General features: G+C 52.0%; 2 protein-coding genes across 7 annotated transcripts; one reads left to right on the forward strand and one right to left on the reverse strand.

The window, feature by feature from the left end:
• The first annotated feature begins 234 nt into the window (after window positions 1–234).
• LOC133347076 (creatine kinase M-type) lies at window positions 235–11899 on the forward strand. Of its 3 annotated transcripts, none has more exons than XM_061559002.1 (8): window positions 235–376; window positions 3398–3605; window positions 4783–4937; window positions 5275–5407; window positions 7435–7606; window positions 8325–8448; window positions 10241–10430; window positions 11611–11899. In XM_061559002.1, exons 2-8 carry the CDS (start codon window positions 3413–3415, stop codon window positions 11787–11789), a joined length of 1146 nt encoding a protein of 381 aa, XP_061414986.1. In that variant the 5' UTR covers window positions 235–376; window positions 3398–3412; the 3' UTR covers window positions 11790–11899. The 3 variants fall into 3 exon arrangements, with proteins under 3 accessions (XP_061414986.1, XP_061414988.1, XP_061414987.1); XM_061559004.1 differs by lacking the exon at window positions 235–376 and adding an exon at window positions 989–1114; XM_061559003.1 differs by lacking the exon at window positions 235–376 and adding an exon at window positions 2629–2776.
• Window positions 11900–16025: 4126 nt separating this feature from the next.
• Window positions 16026–19570, reverse strand: MRPL57 (mitochondrial ribosomal protein L57). Of its 4 annotated transcripts, none has more exons than XM_061559005.1 (2): window positions 19436–19570; window positions 16026–17119 (listed from the first exon to the last, which is right to left on the reverse strand). In XM_061559005.1, exon 2 carries the CDS (start codon window positions 17109–17111, stop codon window positions 16803–16805), a length of 309 nt encoding a protein of 102 aa, XP_061414989.1. In that variant the 5' UTR covers window positions 17112–17119; window positions 19436–19570; the 3' UTR covers window positions 16026–16802. The 4 variants fall into 4 exon arrangements, with proteins under 4 accessions (XP_061414989.1, XP_061414991.1, XP_061414993.1 ...); XM_061559007.1 differs by having other exon boundaries at window positions 16026–17122; window positions 19436–19565; XM_061559009.1 differs by lacking the exon at window positions 19436–19570 and adding an exon at window positions 19273–19421.
• Between the last annotated feature and the right edge of the window lie 1528 nt (window positions 19571–21098).

Raw genomic sequence — 21098 nt, forward strand, 5'->3', positions numbered from 1 at the left:
CCCTTGTCTTACACACGCTGACCAATGACAGACCCTCACGCACACACACACACAATGACAACCTCACACACACGTGCACACTGATACCCCTTCGCTCACGCACTCCACGTATCTCACCCACCCCCTCTCCCCTTCCACCCCATTCCTGAAGGGGCGTTGGACGGGAATGGGCACTGCGGAGGGGTGGTGAAGAGGGGGGGGGGGCACGGGGGGGGGGTGGAGAGGGGGGGCACGGGGGGGGGAGAGAGAGGGGTGGCACGGGGAGGGGGTGGAGAGTCCCCAGGATAAAAACCCCGCGACTCGCCCTTGAGCCTCGGGTCGCGTCGCCGCTGCCACCGACTTCTGATTTCTCCGCTGGTCGCTCCGTGCCCGCCAGGTGAGTCCACGCGTGGCTTCCACGAGCAGGCGATTTCTGCTGCGCCTGGCCACGCGACCGAGGCAGAGGAAACAGCAGATCAAATGTGCTGTTCACGTGAGAAACACAGTCTAGGACTTGCCCGCGCTTGAGAGCAGCTCCCTCTAACCCTTGCCAACTTAACGGTGCCGCTCGGGGCTTCTGGGTGACGCGCGCGAACAGGAACCGGCGGTGTTTGTGCACGCGCAAGGTGACCTGTGGATGTCTCTCTCTCTCTGTGTGCGTGTAACGTGAAGTTGTAATGTGTCGTGCGAGAGTCTGGGCCGTGTAGCACTGTGGCCCTGTGGACAGCAGGAGGACGGGACTTCTAGGACGCGGGCATTCAACGGAGGGATTCAAAGTTTTTTAAAAAATAATTGGGCTGACGTCCCAATTTGGGACCCTCCTTAAGCGCGGTCATGAGACTCAGTAAATGTTTCGGAAATTAAATGAACGGCACTTTCATTAACGAATGCCGTTTACAGCTGTAAATGTTTCTATCTCTATAGCTCTCAAGAAGGGTCTTGCACGAAACGTTAGCACAGACAGTGCTGTTAGTAAAGAGTAGATCATGTGTGTGTGTATGTTCACTTTGGACCCATGTGACACTCTGGGTTCTCGTTGGCAGTTTGTAGTTGGTAACGGTTTACTGATGAGCGGCAATAACGTTGTCGGGTCTCCTCCAAGGCACGAGTGAAAGAGCTGTCCGCGAAGAGACGAGTGAGAAACATTTATCTTGAACGTTCACCCCATGGAGTGTGTAGCATGTGCTTACATGGAATGTGTAGACATTGCTACGTGTGTATGTGTACGATGTGGAGTATGCATAGTGTGTCGTATCCTAAAGTATGTGCAAACTACTCTACAGTGTCTATTAATAGCGATGTGTACATAATGTACTATTATACTATATAGTGCATATAGAGTGCAAATATAAGTTGTCTATGTACGTACGTGTGCAATTAGAGTTGTGCGGTAATGTAGCGGTTCGCGCACTCTGCTACAAACCCAGAGACCCGAGTTCGACCAACATCAGTGGCGAATTCTGAAGTGGATCTGGTTCGCCCCGAGGTTGACTAGGCCTTAAATGACTATCTGAAGACAAATACGGCGCGGCGCTGGCCACACCACTCCCTCGTGTTTCATATTGGGTGCTGCAGGCTAACAGCCCTTGCCCCAACAGTCTGTAATGTCTATATGGCGATGTATGGGTGGAGCCTTTCATATTAAAAACTGGTGTAGTTGCATTCGTTTAAACCAGGAAGACAATTTCAGTCGGGAGTGGTGCTGGCTACCTTTAATGGGTGCTCGCTAACAGCCCTTGCCCCAACAGTCTGTAATGTCTATATGGTGATGTATGGGTGGAGCCTTTCATATGAAAAACTGGTTTAGTGCGTTCGTTTAAACCAGGAAGGCAATTTCAGTCGGGAGTGGTGCTGGCTACCTTTAATAGGTGCTCGCTAACAGCCCTTGCCCCAACAGTCTGTTATCGTCGCTGTCTCGCGGGAGACGGTGATGCCGGTGGTGATGATCATGATGGTGGTTCGCCTCGGGGCGGTTAAAGCGCTGAGACGTGGACTTTGCTTGAGGATGCTCAGTTTGGTACGGGACCCTGACCCTACCCGACCTCATCGGACTAGAACCCAGAGCTGACGATTTGACAAGACTCAAGCAGACCCAATCCTGAGCCGATTTCAACTGCCCTGACCAAATCCGAGATGCAACCAGAAACACAATCTGGGACTTGACGCGCTTGAGAACAACTCCCTAACCCTTGACATCTGAACGGTGCAGGGGTTCTGGGTGACGCAAGCAGCAAGGTGACCTGTTGATGGTTCTCTCTCTCTCTCTGTGCGTGTAACGTGATGTTGTAATGTACTCTTAGGTTTTTTCGGTAAAGTCACGTAGGTAAAAAAGAATAATAAAAATAGAAAAAATAATAGAAATAAAATAATAAATCACGACGTTTTGGAGGCAATACAAGCTTCCGTCGTCAGGTGGAACCGTTACAGCACGAGTGATTTATTATTATTTTTCTATTATTTTTTTTAAATCTTTTTTTACCTACGTGACTTTACCGAAAAAAACTAAGAGTATGAAACCTTGCAGTCACGAAAGCTTCAAATCTAGAATTTGTTTTCTTCATCTCTATGCTCTCAAGAAGGGTCTTGCCCGAAACGTTAGCACAGACAGTCAGACAGTGTGTTAGTAAAGAGTAGATCATGTGTGTGTGTGTGTATGTTCACGAGGACCCATGTGACACTCTGGGTTCTCGTTGGCAGTTTGTAGTTGGTTACGGTTTGCTGATGAGCAGCAATAACGGCCAAACGTTGTCGGGTCTCCTTCAAGACACGAGTGAAAGAGCTGTCCGCGAAGAGACGAGTGAGAAACATTTATCTTGAACGATCACCCCATGGAGTGTGGAGCATGTACTTACATGGAATAGGTTGTTGGGGGGCGCCGCCCAACAACATACTATGTTGTTGGGGGGCTCCAGCAGTGGGGAGAGCGCGGCACTATTAGTGTGTAGACATTGCTACGTGTGTGTGTACGATGTGTAGTATGCATAGTGTGTAGTATCCTAAAGTATGTGCATACTTGTGAAATGTCGACAGTGTCTATTTATATCGATATGTACATAGTGTACGCATTATAACACTATATAGTGCATATAGAGTGTAGACCCAATCCTGAGCCGATTTCACTTGCCCTGACCAAATCCGAAATGCAATCAGACTCGAGTCAACCTGTGTCGACCTGCAGGCCTTACCTGACGGACACAGATCCATCCAATGTCGACTTAACATCACTCGACTAAGCCCAAGTTGTTTGGTTATTTTATTGATATCCCCTCCATAGGATTCTATAATCTCCACCACTGGTTAAGAAATTCAAACGGAGATGATGATGATGATGATCAATACCCATTCCCCCTTTAGACAAGAGGACATCTCATTTTGAATCACGAGATGTTTACGCCTCTTCCACCTCCCGACCGCACAGAACTCAACCGCAGCCATGCCGTTCGGAAACACCCACAACAACTTCAAGCTGAAGTTCTCCAGCGAGGAGGAGTTCCCGGACCTGAGCGTGCACAACAACCACATGGCCAAGGTGCTCACCCCCGAGATCTACAGCAAGCTTCGCGACAAGCAGACGCCCAGCGGCTACACACTCGACGATGTCATTCAGACCGGCGTCGACAACCCAGGTAAGGGAGCCGCCTCGTGGCGTTCTCGACCCCCGTAGAACCCGGCCCATCCGAGCGCGCGACATCCTCGATCAGAGATCCCTCTCCTCGTTGTTTGCCCCAAACCAGCGGTGGCCAGCTTCTTGGTTCTTTCGGTAAAGTCACGTAGAATGTAAATAATAAATAATAAAACATGTAAAAAAAATTTTTACACATATTATTTTATTATGTTTTATATATAAATCATAAATAATAAACCATAATAGAATAATATAAAAATATTATTTTATTATGTTTTATATATTTTTTTTTATTATTTCCATTCTACGTGACTTTACCGAAAGAACCAAGAAGATGAAGATGAATCCCTGCAGTCACGAAAGCTTTAAATCGAAATTTAAGGTGGCCAGCTTGCTCGAGACAAAAAGCCAAAGTGTACCCGTGAGTTCTGCAAAGAGCCAAGGGTATGGTATGTATATATATATAACATTATATAATACAACTTTATCATACAACTTTAATTCATGCCCTTTCGATAGAGCGAGCCGCATGTGGCTCAGCAGACGCCAGTTGGCCACCCGCCGCTCCAAACTCAACTCGATCCCGTCTCACGCTGCCTCCTCTCTCGCGGGTTTCAGTCAACTGGAATGAGAATAAGACGTATAATTCTGCACCTCCACCAGGCTCTGTCATTTCACGGGGCCGCCCCAGATCCACCGCGATCGTTGGGAAAACGCGCAGGCCACGGCAAGACCACGCGCGTAATCACCCCTCGGCCCGCAGATCGCGTCAAGCACCGAGCCCGGCACGCGATGCCCGCGACAATGCCGCCGTCTGTGCGGCGTCACGCCTCGTGCGTTTAAGGGAAACCGCGTGGAAGCACGCGGTGGGGTGGGGGGCTGGGGCAAGCGAGTGTTGGAGAAACACGTGGGGGGGGGGGCGTGTTTTCGTTGGATGCTCGATCCGAGCGACGGTCGGATGGAGCGAGTGAGCGAGCGAGCGAGCGGAGAGCCATGATCGTGTTGCACGCGGTGGAACAGAGGACGGCTGTGTTCGCGATCGGGCCAGGCAGCTCTCTGAGCCTCGGCGTCAATCGAGCCCTTGTGCCGCTGGGTCGCTGCTGCTGCTGCGTCTCGCCCCTACTAATCCAGCCTGCCCCCTCTGCCCCCCCCTCAATGCCTCACCACCACCACCACAGGCCACCCCTTCATCATGACCGTGGGCTGCGTGGCTGGCGACGAGGAGTCCTACGAGGTCTTCAAGGACCTGTTGGACCCCGTGATCAGCGACCGCCACTCGGGCTACAAGCCGACAGACAAACACAAGACCGACCTGAACCCAGACAACCTGAAGGTGGAGAACCCCTCCTCACAGCCAGCCCCCCCCCCCCCACCTCTGTACCACCCGCTCACACCTCTCCCTCATTCCCTACGGGATATTCATTGACACGTGTAAGAGGTCACGGGTCAGTCCACTGCTGCAGGCGAAGGGCCTGCGCGGGTCGCGGCGGTGATTTGACCTCACTCCTTGGATGGCGACGACATCCAGCGGTGGATAGACCACGGCGAACGATAACGACGACCGTCGTGTTTCGCGTGGCAAGGGAGGCGACCAAGCGGCGTTTTGAGACAGCGAGTTGACGCGAGTTGGTGACTTTCTTCCCCTCCCCTCGCCGACCCCGCGACCTCAGGGCGGTGATGACCTGGACCCCAACTACGTGCTCAGCAGCCGCGTGCGCACGGGGCGCAGCATCAAGGGCTACAGCCTCCCCCCGCACTGCAGCCGCGGGGAGCGCCGCGCCGTCGAGCGTCTCTCCGTGGAGGGTGGGCACCCTGCACTACCGCCCTGCACCAAACCCACCCTGCACCAAACACACCCTGCACCAAACACACCCTGCACCCACTTGCCCTGCACTGCAGCTCTACACAACTGTCACGCATGGCCACCCTGTACTGCAATCATACACAACCACCCTGCTCGACCCCCCTGCACGAAGACAATTCAATGTCGCCCTGCACTACCGCCCTGCACTAAACACACCCTGCACCCACTTGCCCTGCACTGCAGCTCTACACAACTGTCACGCATGGCCACCCTGTACTGCAATCATACACAACCACCCTGCTCGACCCCCCTGCACGAAGACAATTCAATGTCGCCCTGCACTACCGCCCTGCACTACCGCCCTGCACTAAACACACCCTGCACCCACTTGCCCTGCACTGCAGCTTTGCACAACTGTCACGCACGGCCAACTTGTACTGCCATCATACACAACCACGCTGCACTACCGCCATGCACAACCACCCTGCACCACCGCCACTCACCACCGTCGCAACCGCATTGCGCCATCGCCCTACATAGTTTCCATACACAATAGCCCTCCTCCTCCAATGTCAACTCCCACCGCCCTGCACAATTGCTCACTCAGCTCCAACAAACGGCCATCACGAGTTAAACACACGCTAGCAGCCAGAATACACACACACACGCTCACAATAACGCAGCAACACACTGCCAGCACCAACACACACGCTCACAATAACGCAGCAACACACAGCCAGCACCAACACACACACACGAACACAATAACGCAGCAACACAGCCAACACCAACACACACACACACACACGCTCACAATAACGCAGCAACACACTGCCAGCACCAACACACACGCTCACAATAACGCAGCAACACACAGCCAGCACCAACACACACACACACGAACACAATAACGCAGCAACACACAGCCAACACTAGCATCAACACACACGCTCACAATAACGCAGCAACACACTGCCAGCACCAACACACACGCTCACAATAACGCAGCAACACACATCCAGCGCCAACACACACACACGCTCACAATAACACAGCAACACAGCAACACAGCATCACACAAACATAAAGATCCTTCATATAGCCATTAACAGACGGTTGGGACCAGTGCTGTTAGTGAGCATTTATGAAGGCCAGCACGGCACGCGGGGGGGGGGGGGGTATCCAGCACCACCTCCCGCCGGGCCGCCTTTGTCTCCCTCGTGACGATGTTTACATACCGCACCAGGTACTCATTTGAAGGCTGAGTCGACCTAGGGGAGGCCCAGGACCGGTTTAGATAATCGTCATTGGTGTTGGCCGTGAGCGGGAATCGAACTCGGATCGCGGAGTTCGTAGCACAGGGCGCACACACACAAGCACACACACACACACCAGTACAAAGATAAAGATCCCCCATATAGCCTTAACAGACTGTAGGGGCAAGTGCTGTTAGCGAGCACCTATGAAGGCCGCAACGGTACACGAGGGGGTGGGTGGCCAGCTCCACGCCCGACCGCCTTTGTCTCCCTAGTGGTGATGTTTACACACCGCACCAGGTTATCATTTGAGGCTGAGTCGACCTAGGGGAGGCCAGGACCGGTTCAGATAATCGTCACTGGTGTTGGCCGTGAGCGGGAATCGAACTCGGGTCGCCGGGTTCATAGCGCAGCGCGCTAACCGCTGCACTACCGCACCCCAGCACACACACCCCAGCACATACATCCATCCCCAGCGCAGCACGCAAAAATACACGTGCAGCCGCTGTGCCACACAGAGCTTGCACTCAACTGCAGTGCTCGTATACACGGCCCCAGCAGGACACTATCTCGCCTCCATCACACTGCCACCGAACCACACGCTCATAAAATAGCGATGGGCGCATAGCCTCGCGGTTGTGCAACAATGTTCTTGATGAGTGGTGCTGAGTGGACAGTGAGTGGTCCAGGCGTGAGTGTCTCTGTCCTTGGTGCTGAATGGACAGTGCGTGGTCCAGAAGTGAGAGTCTCTGCCCGTGCCTTCTGCGCAGCTCTGTCAAAGTTGGACGGAGACCTGAAGGGCAAGTACTACGCGCTCAAGGGCATGTCGGACCAGGAGCAGCAGCAGCTGATCGATGACCACTTCCTCTTCGACAAGCCCGTGTCTCCACTGCTGCTGTGCGCCGGCATGGGACGCGACTGGCCTGACGCGCGTGGAATCTGGTGCGGGAACTGACCAAACAATACAGTTAGTGACAAGTCGCCTACACAGATAAAACTAGCCCTCATGCGAGTACTGCCTGTTGCCCGAAGCAATGTGCCGACTGTCATCACTAGCACTAGTGATGGCGTTACCACCTCCTTGAACACGCTAACTCTTTCCAAACTAGCCATATCTATCACCGCTGTGCATGTAATATTCGCACTCCACTTAGCCGTAGAATTTACACGCATGTTAATGCTATCTATGAGAAGTACACGTGTCCTAACACGACATCTGTTCAACCATAACCACCAACCATAATACTAACCAGGCACCCAACACTCGCCCTATCCATAGCACAACGTAGACAATGAATAACCCTGAACAAGAGGAGCCAAATACCTTTAACATCGAGTTCGCCCCCAACACAGTGACTGTAATCACCATCTATTGAACTATTTACTCAGTATGTTTTATTTTACCAAGGCCCACTGAGCTACATGCAGTAGCTCAACGAAGTGGCCTATCATCGTGTGGACATTTATAGCAGGAGTCACATACTCTAAACGCACGTTAATTCTAAAAGTGGAGGGAAAACCCGGAGGACCTGGAGAAAAATCCACGCGACCACGGGGAGAACAGGCAAACCCCAAATGTTCAGGCGTCGTGAGTGTCGGGATGGAACCCACGACCTCCTGTACACCAGGCGAGGTAGTTAACATCTCGTGGCCACCGCAGGCACAACGACAAAAAGACCTTCCTGGTGTGGGTGAACGAGGAGGACCACCTGCGCGTCATCTCCATGCAGCAGGGCGGCAACATGAAGGAGGTGTTCAAGCGCTTCTGCACGGGCCTGCAGAAGGTGCGCGTGTGTGTGTGTGTGTGCGTGTGTGTGTGTGCGTGTGTGCGTGTGTGTGTGCGTGTGTGTGTGCGTGTATGCGTGTGTGCGTGTGTGTGCGTGTGTGTGTGCGTGTGTGTGTGCGTGCGTGTGTGTGTGTGTGCGTGTGTGTGCGTGTGCGTGTGTGCGTGCGTGTGTGTGTGTGTGCGTGCGTGCATGTGTGTGTGTGTGCGTGTGTGTGTGCGTGTGTGCGTGTGTGTGTGTGTGCGTGCGTGCATGTGTGTGTGTGTGCGTGTGTGTGTGTGCGTGTGTGCGTGTGTGTGTGTGCGTGCGTGCATGTGTGTGTGCGTGTGTGTGTACGTGTGTGCGTGTGTGTGCGTGTGTGGGGGGAGCGGTGGTGCAGTGGCCTGCAGAAGGTGTGTGCGTGTGTGTGTGCGTGTGTGTGTGCGTGTGCGTGTGGGGGGTGGAGCGGTGGTGCAATGGTTAGCAGACTGTGCGCGTGTGTGTGTGTGGGGGGGGGGAGCGGTGGTGCAATGGCCTGCAGAAGGTGTGCGCGCGTGTGTGTGTGGAGCGGTGGTGCAATGGTTAGCAGACTGTGCGCGTGTGTGTGGGGGGGGGAGCGGTGGTGCAGTGGCCTGCAGAAGGTGCGCTCGCGTGTGTGTGGGGGGGAGCGGTGGTGCAGTGGTTAGCAGACTGTGCGCGTGTGTGCGGAGCGGTAGCGCGCTGCGCTACGAACCAGTTCAAGGCCAACACCAGTGACGATTATCTAAACCGGTCCTGGGCCTCCCCTAGGTCGACTCAGCCTCAAATGAGTACCTGGTGCGGTGTGTAAACATCGCCACTGGGGAGACAAAGGCGGCCGGGCGTGTTGCTGGCCACCCACCCACCCCCTCGTGTGCCGTGCCGGCCTTTATAGGTGCTACTCGCTAACAGCACTTGCCCCAACAGTCCGTTAAGGCTACACGGGGGATCTTTGTCTTGTATCCGTGGCATTGCGGGTTTTTTTTGCTCCGTACGAGTCACTGGACACCCTGAGGATGACCATTTGCAACGACTGCTCCATCGCGACGAGTCTTCGAAATTAGATCGCTTTGATGAAGAAAACTAATTCTAGATTTGAAGCTTTCGTGACTGCAAGGATTCATACTCTTGGGTTTTTTTCGGTAAAGTCACATAGGTAAAAATAAATAAATAATAAACAATGAATATTATATTAATTAATTAAAGATGCATACTATTGGTCATATGCATATTTTATTATTTATTTATACCTACGTGCCTTTACCGAAAAAACCTAAGAGTAAGAAAACAAATAACCACAATATGTCAAACAAGGAAAGCTGGATGCGGTGCAGGCCACACGAGCCCCTCTCCTGCCCGCAGGGCGCTGAGTCGGCCTGCGCCACCGAGCCGCGCGTCTCTCTACTGCCGTGGCAGTGGCCGGGTGGTGCATGAAGCAGATACCTCTCGCCGAATCGACTGTCTATATGCTGCGTGTATGTTGAACTTCTTTTGTGCAGTTCGTAGCCAGCCGTGCTAATTGGAGATGCGGGGGAGAGGACAACAAACTAAACACACACACACAAACACAGCTCTCAAGAAATGAGTTTTCAATCGAGATTTAAAAGTGCTTTAAAGGTGAATAGCTCCAGTGTCTTCCTACTCAAACAGAACTTTCCCCGACAGTCAGTCGCACGCGCAGCAGCGAGTGCGCGTGACGCGCGCGCGTGAGTGGGTGTACACGCGAGCACGTGGGGCGTGTGGCAACGGGCAGTCTGTTTGCCAACCGCGCTAATCTCCGGCTGCCGCGCCGCAGATCGAGGCCATCTTCAAGGATAAGGGCCACCCCTTCTCGTGGAGCGAGCACCTGGGCTACATCCTCACGTGCCCCTCCAACCTGGGCACGGGGCTGCGCGGCGGCGTGCACGTCAAGCTGCCCAACCTCTCCAAGCACCCCAAGTTCGGCGAGGTCCTCACCCGCCTGCGCCTGCAGAAGCGCGGCACCGGTACGACTCGCGGGGCTAGCACGGGGCTAGCACGGGGCCTGCACGGGGCTAGCACGGGGCTAGCACGGGGCCAGCACGGAGCCAGCACGGGGCTAGCACGGGGCTAGCACGGGGCTAGCACGGGGCCAGCACGGGGCTAGCACGGGGCTAGCACGGGCCAGCACGGGGCCAGCACGGGGCTAGCACGGGGCTAGCACGGGGCTAGCACGGGGCCAGCACGGGGCTAGCACGGGGCCAGCACGGGGCTAGCACGGGGCCAGCACGGGGCTAGCACGGGGCTAGCACGGGGCCAGCACGATGCGATAAACCTCACGGAGTCCACCCAGAGGAGGGGGCGTGGGGGAGGGGGGATTGTGGGAGTTTAACCCCTGGGGTAACGAGCTCGAGTCCCCCCGAGGCGAATGTGGCGCGCGAATGTAACTTACACGAGATTTGAAAGAAACACAGAAAACCACGAGAATTATACGACGGTAGAAAAAAATGAGACCAAAAGGGGACTCTGATGTTTGAATGGAATCTTGACGATCGCAACGACGGACAGTTCATGAAATCGCTGCGGAGCAGAGGGGGTTTGGGGGAGGGGTCGTTATATTCCCGCTTGACTCGCCCTTACTTCACGTGGATGATTTTCCACCCCCCCACCCCCTCTTCCCGACCCGCAAACCGCGGTAGTGGACGCAACGAAATATGTCCCAGAGCCTAGCCCCGAACAGCTCCTGTTAGGTAAAGCCGTGCTCGGTGGTCATTAACTCCCGTGAACACTTAACGCCTCATCCTCCTCCACCTCCTGCTCCCCCATCGCCCAACTTTAAAACTGTTTTCTTGGTTCTTTCGGTAAAGTCACGTAGAAGGGAAATAATAAAAATAAAACAATATAAAATAATTCTCACGACGTTTCACCACCAGGCTTGGAGCGTATATTTAAGCTGGGTTGGAGGGGGAAGACTTTACCGAAAGAACTAAGAAGATGAATCCCTCCAGTCACGAAAGCTTTAAATCGAAATTTTAAACTGTTTAAACTGTTCTCACGCTCTCGAGGGGCGGGGGGGCACCATGGAGCTGGTGGCAGGGCCAGCGGGCACCCCCCACCCCCCAATCTCCACCTGTCCCCCCCCCCCCACCCCGATTCTGGCTGTGACCTCGCGTGCCGCTCCCCCCGTCCTCCGTGCCGCGTGCCCAGGTGGCGTGGACACGGCGGCCGTGGGCGGCGTCTTCGACATCTCCAACGCGGACCGGCTGGGCTCGTCCGAGGTGGAGCAGGTGCAGATGGTGGTGGACGGCGTGAAGCTGCTCGTCGAGATGGAGAAGGCGCTGGAGAAGAACGCGTCGATCGAAGACCTCATCCCCGCGCAGAAGTGAAGAAGCCCCAACGCGGCTCGCACGACTTGTACAACAACAACAGCAGCAGCGCGTTCATGTAGTCGACGGTAAACGGCACAGATAATAAATAAATAATCTTTTCGCTGAAACCCGTTTCGTCTGTTTCATTGCTCGACGACACTTTCACCGGCAACACCAAGCGCGCAAGGGTTCTGCTTTTGATGAGTTTGAATCCGTGCGTTGTCGCCTCTACCTCTTTAGTTCCCTTCGGTCTGCGCGTAGAGACGACGGAGGTTTGTACCCGTGGCGTTACCACGGGGAGGGGAGTAGAGTCAAGGATGTGATGTACCAACAAGAACAGGGAAAGATGCCAAGACAGACAAAAAGGGCACGACTCAAGATGAGCAGTAGGAAGAGAGAGGGAGCACAGGGCAGACCAAGGTGTAGGGACTAAGAGAGTGATGACGATGAGAGGGGGAGAGAGGAGCAAGCAGAAGTAAGCTGCACCGAGCAGCGTCTGTTTTCACAGCGGGCGGGGAGGGATTCAAAGTAGGGGTGGCCACACAAGTCAGCAGTAGGAAGAGAGAGGGAGCACAGGGCAGACCAAGGTGTAGGGACTGAGAGAGTGATGACGATGAGAGGGGGAGAGAGGAGCAAGCAGAAGTAAGCTGCACCGAGCAGCGTCTGTTATCACAGCGGGCAGGGAGGGATTCAAAGTAGGGGTGGCCACACAAGTCACGTGATTTACGGGCGGCTTGAGATGATGTAGATATACAGGATGGGGCCGAATGAGATCTGTCTTGTGCCAGCTTCACGGCTTCCTTTGTGGCCCTTTCTGTTCGAGACCATTCTTCACCTGCGTCAATCCAGTGGAACTTTGTCTTGATGTGAAAAAGCTCAACAAGTCAGGCTCATTGCAAGGGTCACTGGTAGCCCATGTTGGACTTTAGTGCGGCCCTGACGTGCGGCTCCCGACAATTCACAACATGTCAAAACACCACTCCCATTATCGTGCTGTCAAACCCCAATGGTGTAACATGTGGTGTGGCGGCACTCACACTGATGTCTTCCTGGCGAAATTGCCCCCCCATCTGAAAATGAGTGGAGAACATTGGTTTAAACTAGAGGGTTGCCTGAGTCTTGGCTCTAGAGGCCTGGAGCTGGCTCTGAGGTCCTCCAGCCTGAGCAGAGTTTTGTTTTATGTACTATAAAATCTATAATGAGCTCCGGAGCTAGAGTGGAGCTGGAATTAATGGAGCCACAGTGGAACTGGGGTCAATGGAGCCAAAGTGGAACTTGGGTCAATGGAGCCAGAGTGGAATTGGAGCCAGAGTGGAACTAGAGCTAGACTCACTGGAGCTGGACTCACTGGAGCCAGAGTGGAACTGGAGTTGGGGTGACTGGGGGTGCTCTGCAGCCTGGAGCCGGGGCTGAGGATCGGGAGGAGCTCCACTATTTCCTGCCTCCACTATGATAACAACAAAAATCCCCGACTGTAGTTGAATATTGAAAAAACCCTCAATCTGTGTATGCATTAATCATTCAAATATTCGTGTTATGGTCAATGGTCTTACTCAATGCTGCACCTCCGATTAGCACGGTTGGCTACATACGGTGCGAAGGAAGTTCAACATACATACACACTGCACTATCATCATCAGCACCACTTGCAGCATCTTCAGTTGGAAATCTGACTTTACACCATGGACCCGCACAGAATCACGTGCCCAATGCATTCGCCACATATACGTTTTCTCTTAAACAGTATTCATGGCAGGTGTCGTTGTTTACACCGAGCACAGCGTGATGTCACATTGCAGAGGCAAGACTGGATGTCACGGAGGAGAGAGAATGCAGAGATGTCACGGAGCGCACGGTGATCTCCCAGGGTGGGGTGATGTCACAGCTCAGAGGAAAGTTACGAGTTTACAGTTCGTAGTGTGAGCTTTGATGTTACCATTCACAAAGGCACGCTGTGATGCCACAGGTTGTTCAGTGTGCTGACAGGTCCATGGCTCAAGCTCCCTCAATCCTATTTAATGCCACGTCCCCCCACTTCCCTCTTCACATACTCTCATTTTGTCCCTCATTGGCCGAATGAGTGAAAAACAAAAACATTTAATATGCACACTATAATTTGAAAAACATTATTTCTTAAGCATGCGATTCGATGCGGCTTTTGTGACCACTGGGAATCAATATAAATCCATGCCTGCATCATTACGCCCGATTCTTACACTTGAAATTTGATGCATGCAACGTTCGTTTGAGAATTGATGTCAATGAGATGGGATACGTCGTCGTCTTCGTTGATGCCACCTCTTCACACGGAAACTCCTGCAGTGAGCCAGAGCTCAGCAGGTCACTCACATGACCTTTGTGGGCCACCAATGGCCTTGAGTTAATGGGTATCTCTTTTTATTATCTTATAACCCCGTCATATTCTTGTCCTTTTAAACATAAAACACAAAACGTTAACCTGATTGGTCTTTTTCAGAGGTTGGCAACTTGCAGCTCCGGAGACGAATGCAGCTCTTTAAAGAATGCTTCGTGATTTTATTATTTACTAAGGCCCATCTCACATTCACATGCATTGTCGCTCTTAAAATAGTTTTGTTGTTACTTAAAGCTTTCGTGACTGCAGGAATTCATATTCTTTGGGTCTTTCGGTGAAGTCACGTAGATAGGTTCAAAGAAAATAACAAAAAACTACGACCTTTCGATCGCAACACAAGCGGTCCTGATGACGACAGCTCAGCTCCCAGCCTGGAGCTGAGCTCCTGGAGCTGAGCTCCAGCCTGGGAGCTGAGCTCCAGCCTGGAGCGGGAGCTGAGCTCCAGCCTGGGAGCTGCCAACTCGACGCACAACGCACATGGAATGTCCCACCGCAGTGTCCACGAGGGTTGCCATTCCCAGTTGCCGCGGATGGCACCGTCTATCAGCAGGGCGGCTCACGGCTTTTCCTGGATGCACACCCGGGGGATGGATGAAGCATCGTGAGGATAAAAATAACCCCAAGGGTTTTACAGGTCACACGCAGATGAACTCTACACCCGAGGCCATCTGTGGGCGAGAGCAGAACATAGGTGCAACCTAATGTAGCAAAACTTCAGTAGCAACGTTTTTTAACTTGGCTTAAGAGTTAATTATTTGATAATGCACTCATTGCAATGGTTATCACATCAACTGTTATTGGCCACGGAAATCAATTGGAACCACCAAAGTGATTCCACCTCAGGTGGTACCGGCAAGTGCGATATTCAGCTTCAGGGTTCAAGGCCTGACCGTCCCACGATGTCAGAGGTACCCAAAGCACGGCGCGGGATACGGAGGAGCCCCCCCCCCCAAATCACCGTGGCGTCCCTTAACAGAAATAAAGTTCCCAACGCCAAGCGTCACTCCAAAGCAGTTCCACGTGCAGGCGGCTGGCTTGGAACACCAACTCCAAACAGCTCGGAGTCCCGCCCGACACCGCAACGGTCGTCGCTACAACCACTTTCACTTGAAACCAATAAACTCGCCACTTCCTAAACTCTCATCCGCTCAAACGCGGCCGTAACCATGGCGCGACCACGCCGCTTTCTTGTCACGGGGGGGGGGGGCGATTAACGAGGGCACCGTCCCGCGACAAGTCGCCCCCCCACGGAGAGCTCCGTCACGCGGAGCCGGGTTCGCGGCGCGTGCCGATGCAGCCACAAGGCGAGCGGAAAGTAAAAAAAAAGTCACCGGCCATTAACATTCCGCGTGGTGTGACGCACGCGGATCTCAACTTGCGCCCCCTTTAATATCGCAGCCGTGCAGTGCAGCGGGGACCCGGCATAGTTTGGTGTCAATCATTTTATTAATATCGTGGAGGACAAGGCAAGGGGCAATGACATGTAATTTAAGATTGCTTTTTAAATGCACCGTGTTTTTTTTAATGGCTGAATGGCAAAGCTCGTAAGCAGCTTTGTCAATCCACTGCTGGATGAGGGCCTCCGCATTGCATGTTCATCACGAGCATTATCGGACCGTACTTTACCACGCTGGCGAGTGTGGGGTGGCGAGGTGGTGGCTCCAGGACAGGTTCACACAGCTATCGATTTCGATTACAATGAGCTGTTGGCTGGGTATCGAACTCGGGTTTGCTTGGTTTATCGCGCAGTGCTTTATATATTGCGTCACCACTTTACCAAAACTGGATTAACGGAATCACAAGTAATAAATGAACGTAAGATAATACAAACTAAAGCAGTGCACTCTCTATATAAAAAACATAACTTACGAGTCCACGTGTTAGATCAACATCAAAAGCCTTTATTCAGCGCTTCTTACAATGTTGTAAATCGGCAAATACATGACATCTGCTTCAAGATTAGAATGGTGCATGGGATCTAAGCACAATATATCCTCAGAGCCCAACACGACCTAACAACTGTACACGCGTATACACGCACTAAGGATGTAACGATTGACTTGGTCAACAATTTGATGAATTTTCAAAGTCATGATTTGGAGTCGCAATCAATTTTTCTCCTTGTAGTTTTTTTAGTCTCCAGTGAGACGAATTAATATACTTTAAAGTGGCATCAATGAATATGAAGGAAAAATAAATTGGTCCTCGGACACACAATCTGATGCATGGATCACGAGCGTAAGAATGGATTTTCATTGTTAATCGTTACATCCCAAATGCACACGCTCGGTAATTAGCCTCACGCCACCAGCACCACAACACCTAGCTCTCCTCGCCACCCTCACCAACCGCCGTCACGATGCCGGACGGCGAGGTGCGGTGCCCACAAAAGCGCCACCCAGCAACACGCCGTCCCGATAACGAGCCGATCTTGACGAGCACGATGAGCCGATAATGAGCTGTCCAGCCATCCGCTCACGGTGCGCCGTCCAGCGCTGTGTGTTGTCCTACCAGCAGGCGGTTGCCCCAGCCACTGACTGATGAATCGCTCGCTGCCCAGCGACACGTCGCCCAAACACACGACGCCCACCCACCCGCCCGCCCGCGCAGTACGCCGCTGGGGCCTCGGTGGCCACCATCGCCACTCGTCGCCGCGGTCACCAGCGCCTGCTGACGTTCAGCTGCTGCAGGTGATCGTTCACGAAGCGGTGCGGCGGGAAGCGCGCCACCATCTTCTCCCGCGTGAGAGTGCGGAACTCGTTGGCTCGAAACTCCACCATGTGCCCGCTCTCCTGCTCGCGGCTCATCCACGCGCGGCTCAGCCAGTACTCGTTCTCCGCCTCCGCCTCCAGCCGCTGCCGCAGCTTCAGCAGGCTGTTGTGGGACACGCGCAGAGGGCGGCGGTGCTTGCCGGCCCACTGGCGGCCGCCGGGGAGGCTCATGCGGAGCAGCGCTGACAGGAACATCGCTGCTGCTGCTGGTGTGCAGGAGGAGCGGGAAGATCAGGAGGAAGTGGTGCACACAGATACATATTTCAGGGGGAGAAATTATTTGGTTTTTTACCCTTTTATCTGGCAACAAAACTGACACCTTTTTTACAAGGAGTCATGCTTGCATAGACCACAATACCTGCAGTCATAATGCAAACAAAAAACATAACTCTGATAATGTATGCACTGTCCTTGAAGTTGATTCGTCCACACCCAAGACAGCTTTCCTTAGAGCCTAGTCTCACATGGTGTTGGACCAGATGACGCCGAGGCTCTAAGGAAAGCTGTCTCGGGTGTGGACCAATCAACTTCAAAAACAGTGCATACATTATCAGAGTTGTGTTTTTTGTTTGCATTATGACTGCAGGTATTGTGGTCTATGCAAACATGACTCCTTGTAAAAAAAGGTGTCAGTTTTGTTGCCAGATAAAAGGGTAATAAAACAATTATCGGAGAAATTGTTGTCCACTGCAATGAAAATTCACCGATTTCGGAAAGCGATACTGTATACAAGCTAAGTTTGCGTTACACAATATTTGATGTGTCTATAAATACATTCATATCATGGAAGTATTATTAATTTACAACTCTACATTTATGGAAAATCTCACAAATTGGTCAATGCATGTCATAAAATGGCCGTTGTCACAGACGTTCGCCTGTGGGAAACTTGGACAAGGACCAGATCAATGTGGGATGCGGGTTCAACCCACACCGCTAAGTGGTGTACAAAATAGCTTAAACTATGCCGAGTTGGCCGGAAAATGGTGGTAATTAGGGCTTAACTTCTCACTTTATTCCGGGTCGCTGGTTAAATGGACTAGGCACGTGATTAGTGACCAGCCAGAGTGCGAGGGGAAATATTATCGGGGTCATCGTCCCAACAGACATCGACTGAGACCAAGCCCTGGTGGTACAGAAATGACATCCCGAGCCTGTCCGTATGGACTCTGAACCGTTGGCTCCTCGTCAGCTCGTGCTCTCTCTGGGTTCGTTCCTTTCACAAACATCCCAATGCAGGGCCCTGTAAAGAGGGCTGACACTCAACGAGCTATTTATGGATACATATTTACGTTTTTTTAAAATAATGTAAGAGCGGTGGGGCAGCGGTTAGCACACTGAGCAACCCGAGTTTGATTCCAGCCCATGGCTATGTACTAGGGCTGAACGATTAATTTCAAATCGAAATCGCAATTTGAAACAATGCGATTAGCAAATTGCAAAAGCTGCGATTTTTTGCGATTTGCCAGATTTGAAAAGTCCTATTACTTTATTGGAATTGTTGAATTTGTATTACTTTATTTATTGGAACAATTGTTCTATGTTTTATTGCTCTATTTCAATCAAAACATTTTAATAAATACATGTTGGAAGGTAATTCATATCTCTTAAGTTCTCATCCTTGCATTAGAATATATAGAGCAGTTCATATTTTCATGGTATCATGTGTCAATGCTCCATCACATGTTTTTAAATCTATTACAGTGAACATTGAACCAAAGCTTGAATCGCAAATCAAATCGCAATGTCAGAAAAATTGCAATTAGATATTTTCCCCAAATCGTTCAGCCCAACTCTGTACGTAGAACTTCTTTCACACCGTACGCGGCCAACTCGTGCTAATCGGAGGTGCGGCCTAGCACGGGTGAGCCGTGGGCAGCGACATCTGAAACCCTCTTGGGGTGCCTTCCCCATTCACACCACCACCCTGACCAGCGTGGTGAAGTATGGTCAAACAACCCTGGCAACAGACACGGAGGCGTTCAATCCGGCAGCGGATTGACAGAGGGGGGGGGCAATGAATGACTGCTGACAACCACATTAAGTCATACCTGTTAACCCCTTATCAGTGCCCTAGCTTATTACAGATCAATGCTGACCTTATTGGTGACCCCGTGCCCCTTGTACATCTCAAAGTTCATCCGACAAAGATCCCATCGCGAAATAAGACAACAAAAACGATGGTGGCCCCGTATTGTAAACGGTTGTACGCCGCACGAACCTGACAACTCAACTTCCCTGCGAAAATAACAACGAGATGCGGTGACAATAAAAAAAAACACAACAACCACCACCACCACAATCGCGAACGCGTTCAGCCCGCGACCTTGAGCCGATCCCTGCCCTAGGCCCTCACCCGCAAGGGCTGCAGCGACTCCTTCCTCCTCCTCCTCCCTTCCCTCCCTCCCCTCTCGCCTTATTAGCACGAAGACACACAACGAGAATGTCGTCCCCGGGGGGGGGGGGGTGACAATGAAGGAGAAAGCTTCCAAGTCTCCCTCTCGGCCTCGGTCTCTCACCCTCGACGGGAGCGCGGTTCGAACCACGTGGACGCGTGGTGGGTGCCGCGTGACGGCTCCACGCGATGCCAGGTCAGAGGGGTTGGTGCTGCTGGGTGGGTGGAGGATTCACACAAAAACCTCTGCTCGTATCGATTCGTCGATTCCGCCAGTGCAGTCGATTCCCTTGCGGGTGGGGGTGGTGGGTGGGGGTGTGGGGGGTGGTGGGTGGGGGTGGGAGTGTGGGGGGTGGTGAGTGGGGGTGTGGGGGGTGGTGGGTGGGGGTGGTGGGGAGTTTGGGGTGGGTGTGGGGGGTGGGGGGTTTGGGGTGGGGGGTGGGGGGTTTGGGGTGGTGGGTGGGGGTGTGGGGGTGGTGGATGGTGAGTGGGGGTGTAAGTGTGGGGGTGGTGGGTGGGAGTGTTGGGTGGGTGGTGGGTGGTGGATGGTGGGTGGGGGGTGGTGTGTGGTTGGTGGGTGGGGGTGGGTCTGCGTACATCGATTCGGAAGTTTTCTTGACTTGCAACCTTGCACCACCACGCCCCCTTGCGTTTAAAATCGATAAAAGCCGATGGATAATAAATATATTGGCGGTTTGATGAAACGAAGTGAGTTGTTACTCAACGTGCCCGTGCGTATTGTGTGTTTTCGATGATTTTTCTTCTAAAAAAGAATAATTCTGGACACGTCTCGCTCCTCTCCCCAGAAGGGGCATCTCGCACCCCAGGTTTAGAAGAACCACTGCAGTTATCTTGTTGATGATATTGTTAGATTTTAATACTGTACTTATATATTTAGTCGTTTTAGTGCTGGAAAGCAATCGACATATTCGGCGAGAACGAGTTTTATGAGAAGCCCCCTTCATTTACAAACATTTACAGCATTATTTGAATACAAATCCGATAATGCATTCTTCAATTAAATATTTTGTGCTTTCATTTTTACCAAAATATGGGGTGCTTTAAACGTAATTTTTCCCGAGGCAATTTTCGTTCAAGTATTTTTTTTTATCTTGACTTATGTTCATGCAGTTTTTATATCTTCCGTAACGCAGTTGTTTTTGTACCGCTTCCTCGTTGCTTCGTCGATGTTCTGTGTTCACGCGATTGCCTTTGTCCATTTTCATTGATCCCCAGATCACTCTTGCCAATAACACCGAATTCTGGTACCCCCGAGTTATCGCGCCTTGTTAAAAACAAAATAAACATCGAGCGAATAATCTGGGTCGTTACGGTGCGCGGGTTCTCCCAATCAACTTCATTACGTTCCATAATAAGGTCTGTCATCTTAGATTGTATCGTATCACAGGTAACCCCGTGAGAAGGAAATGTGTAGGAATAGCCACGGCATGTCTCTCTACCTTGTTAATTCATACAATTCCTTTCCAGCTCAGACCCAGCTTGTTTGCACAACGCCACATAAATAACCTCTTGTTGTAACAGCTCTCTCGCCGGTTCAGCAGTTACACTGCTGGATCGAAACGTCGTGATATAGTGATATATTTAGTTTTTGTTTCATTAAGTTTTTCTACCTACGTGACTTTACCGAAAGAACCAAAGAGTATGGATTCCAGCAGTCACGAAAGCTTAAAATCAAGATTTAATTAATACCTGTTAACCCATGCGGTTTACCCCGTTTTCTTGTACAGGGAAATTGAGTTTTCAGGTCCATGCGGCGTACAGCCGTT

Source organism: Lethenteron reissneri, chromosome 25 (genome assembly GCF_015708825.2).
Source record: "Lethenteron reissneri isolate LAM-NWPU_2019-01 chromosome 25, ASM1570882v1, whole genome shotgun sequence".
Lineage (NCBI taxonomy): Eukaryota > Metazoa > Chordata > Hyperoartia > Petromyzontiformes > Petromyzontidae > Lethenteron > Lethenteron reissneri.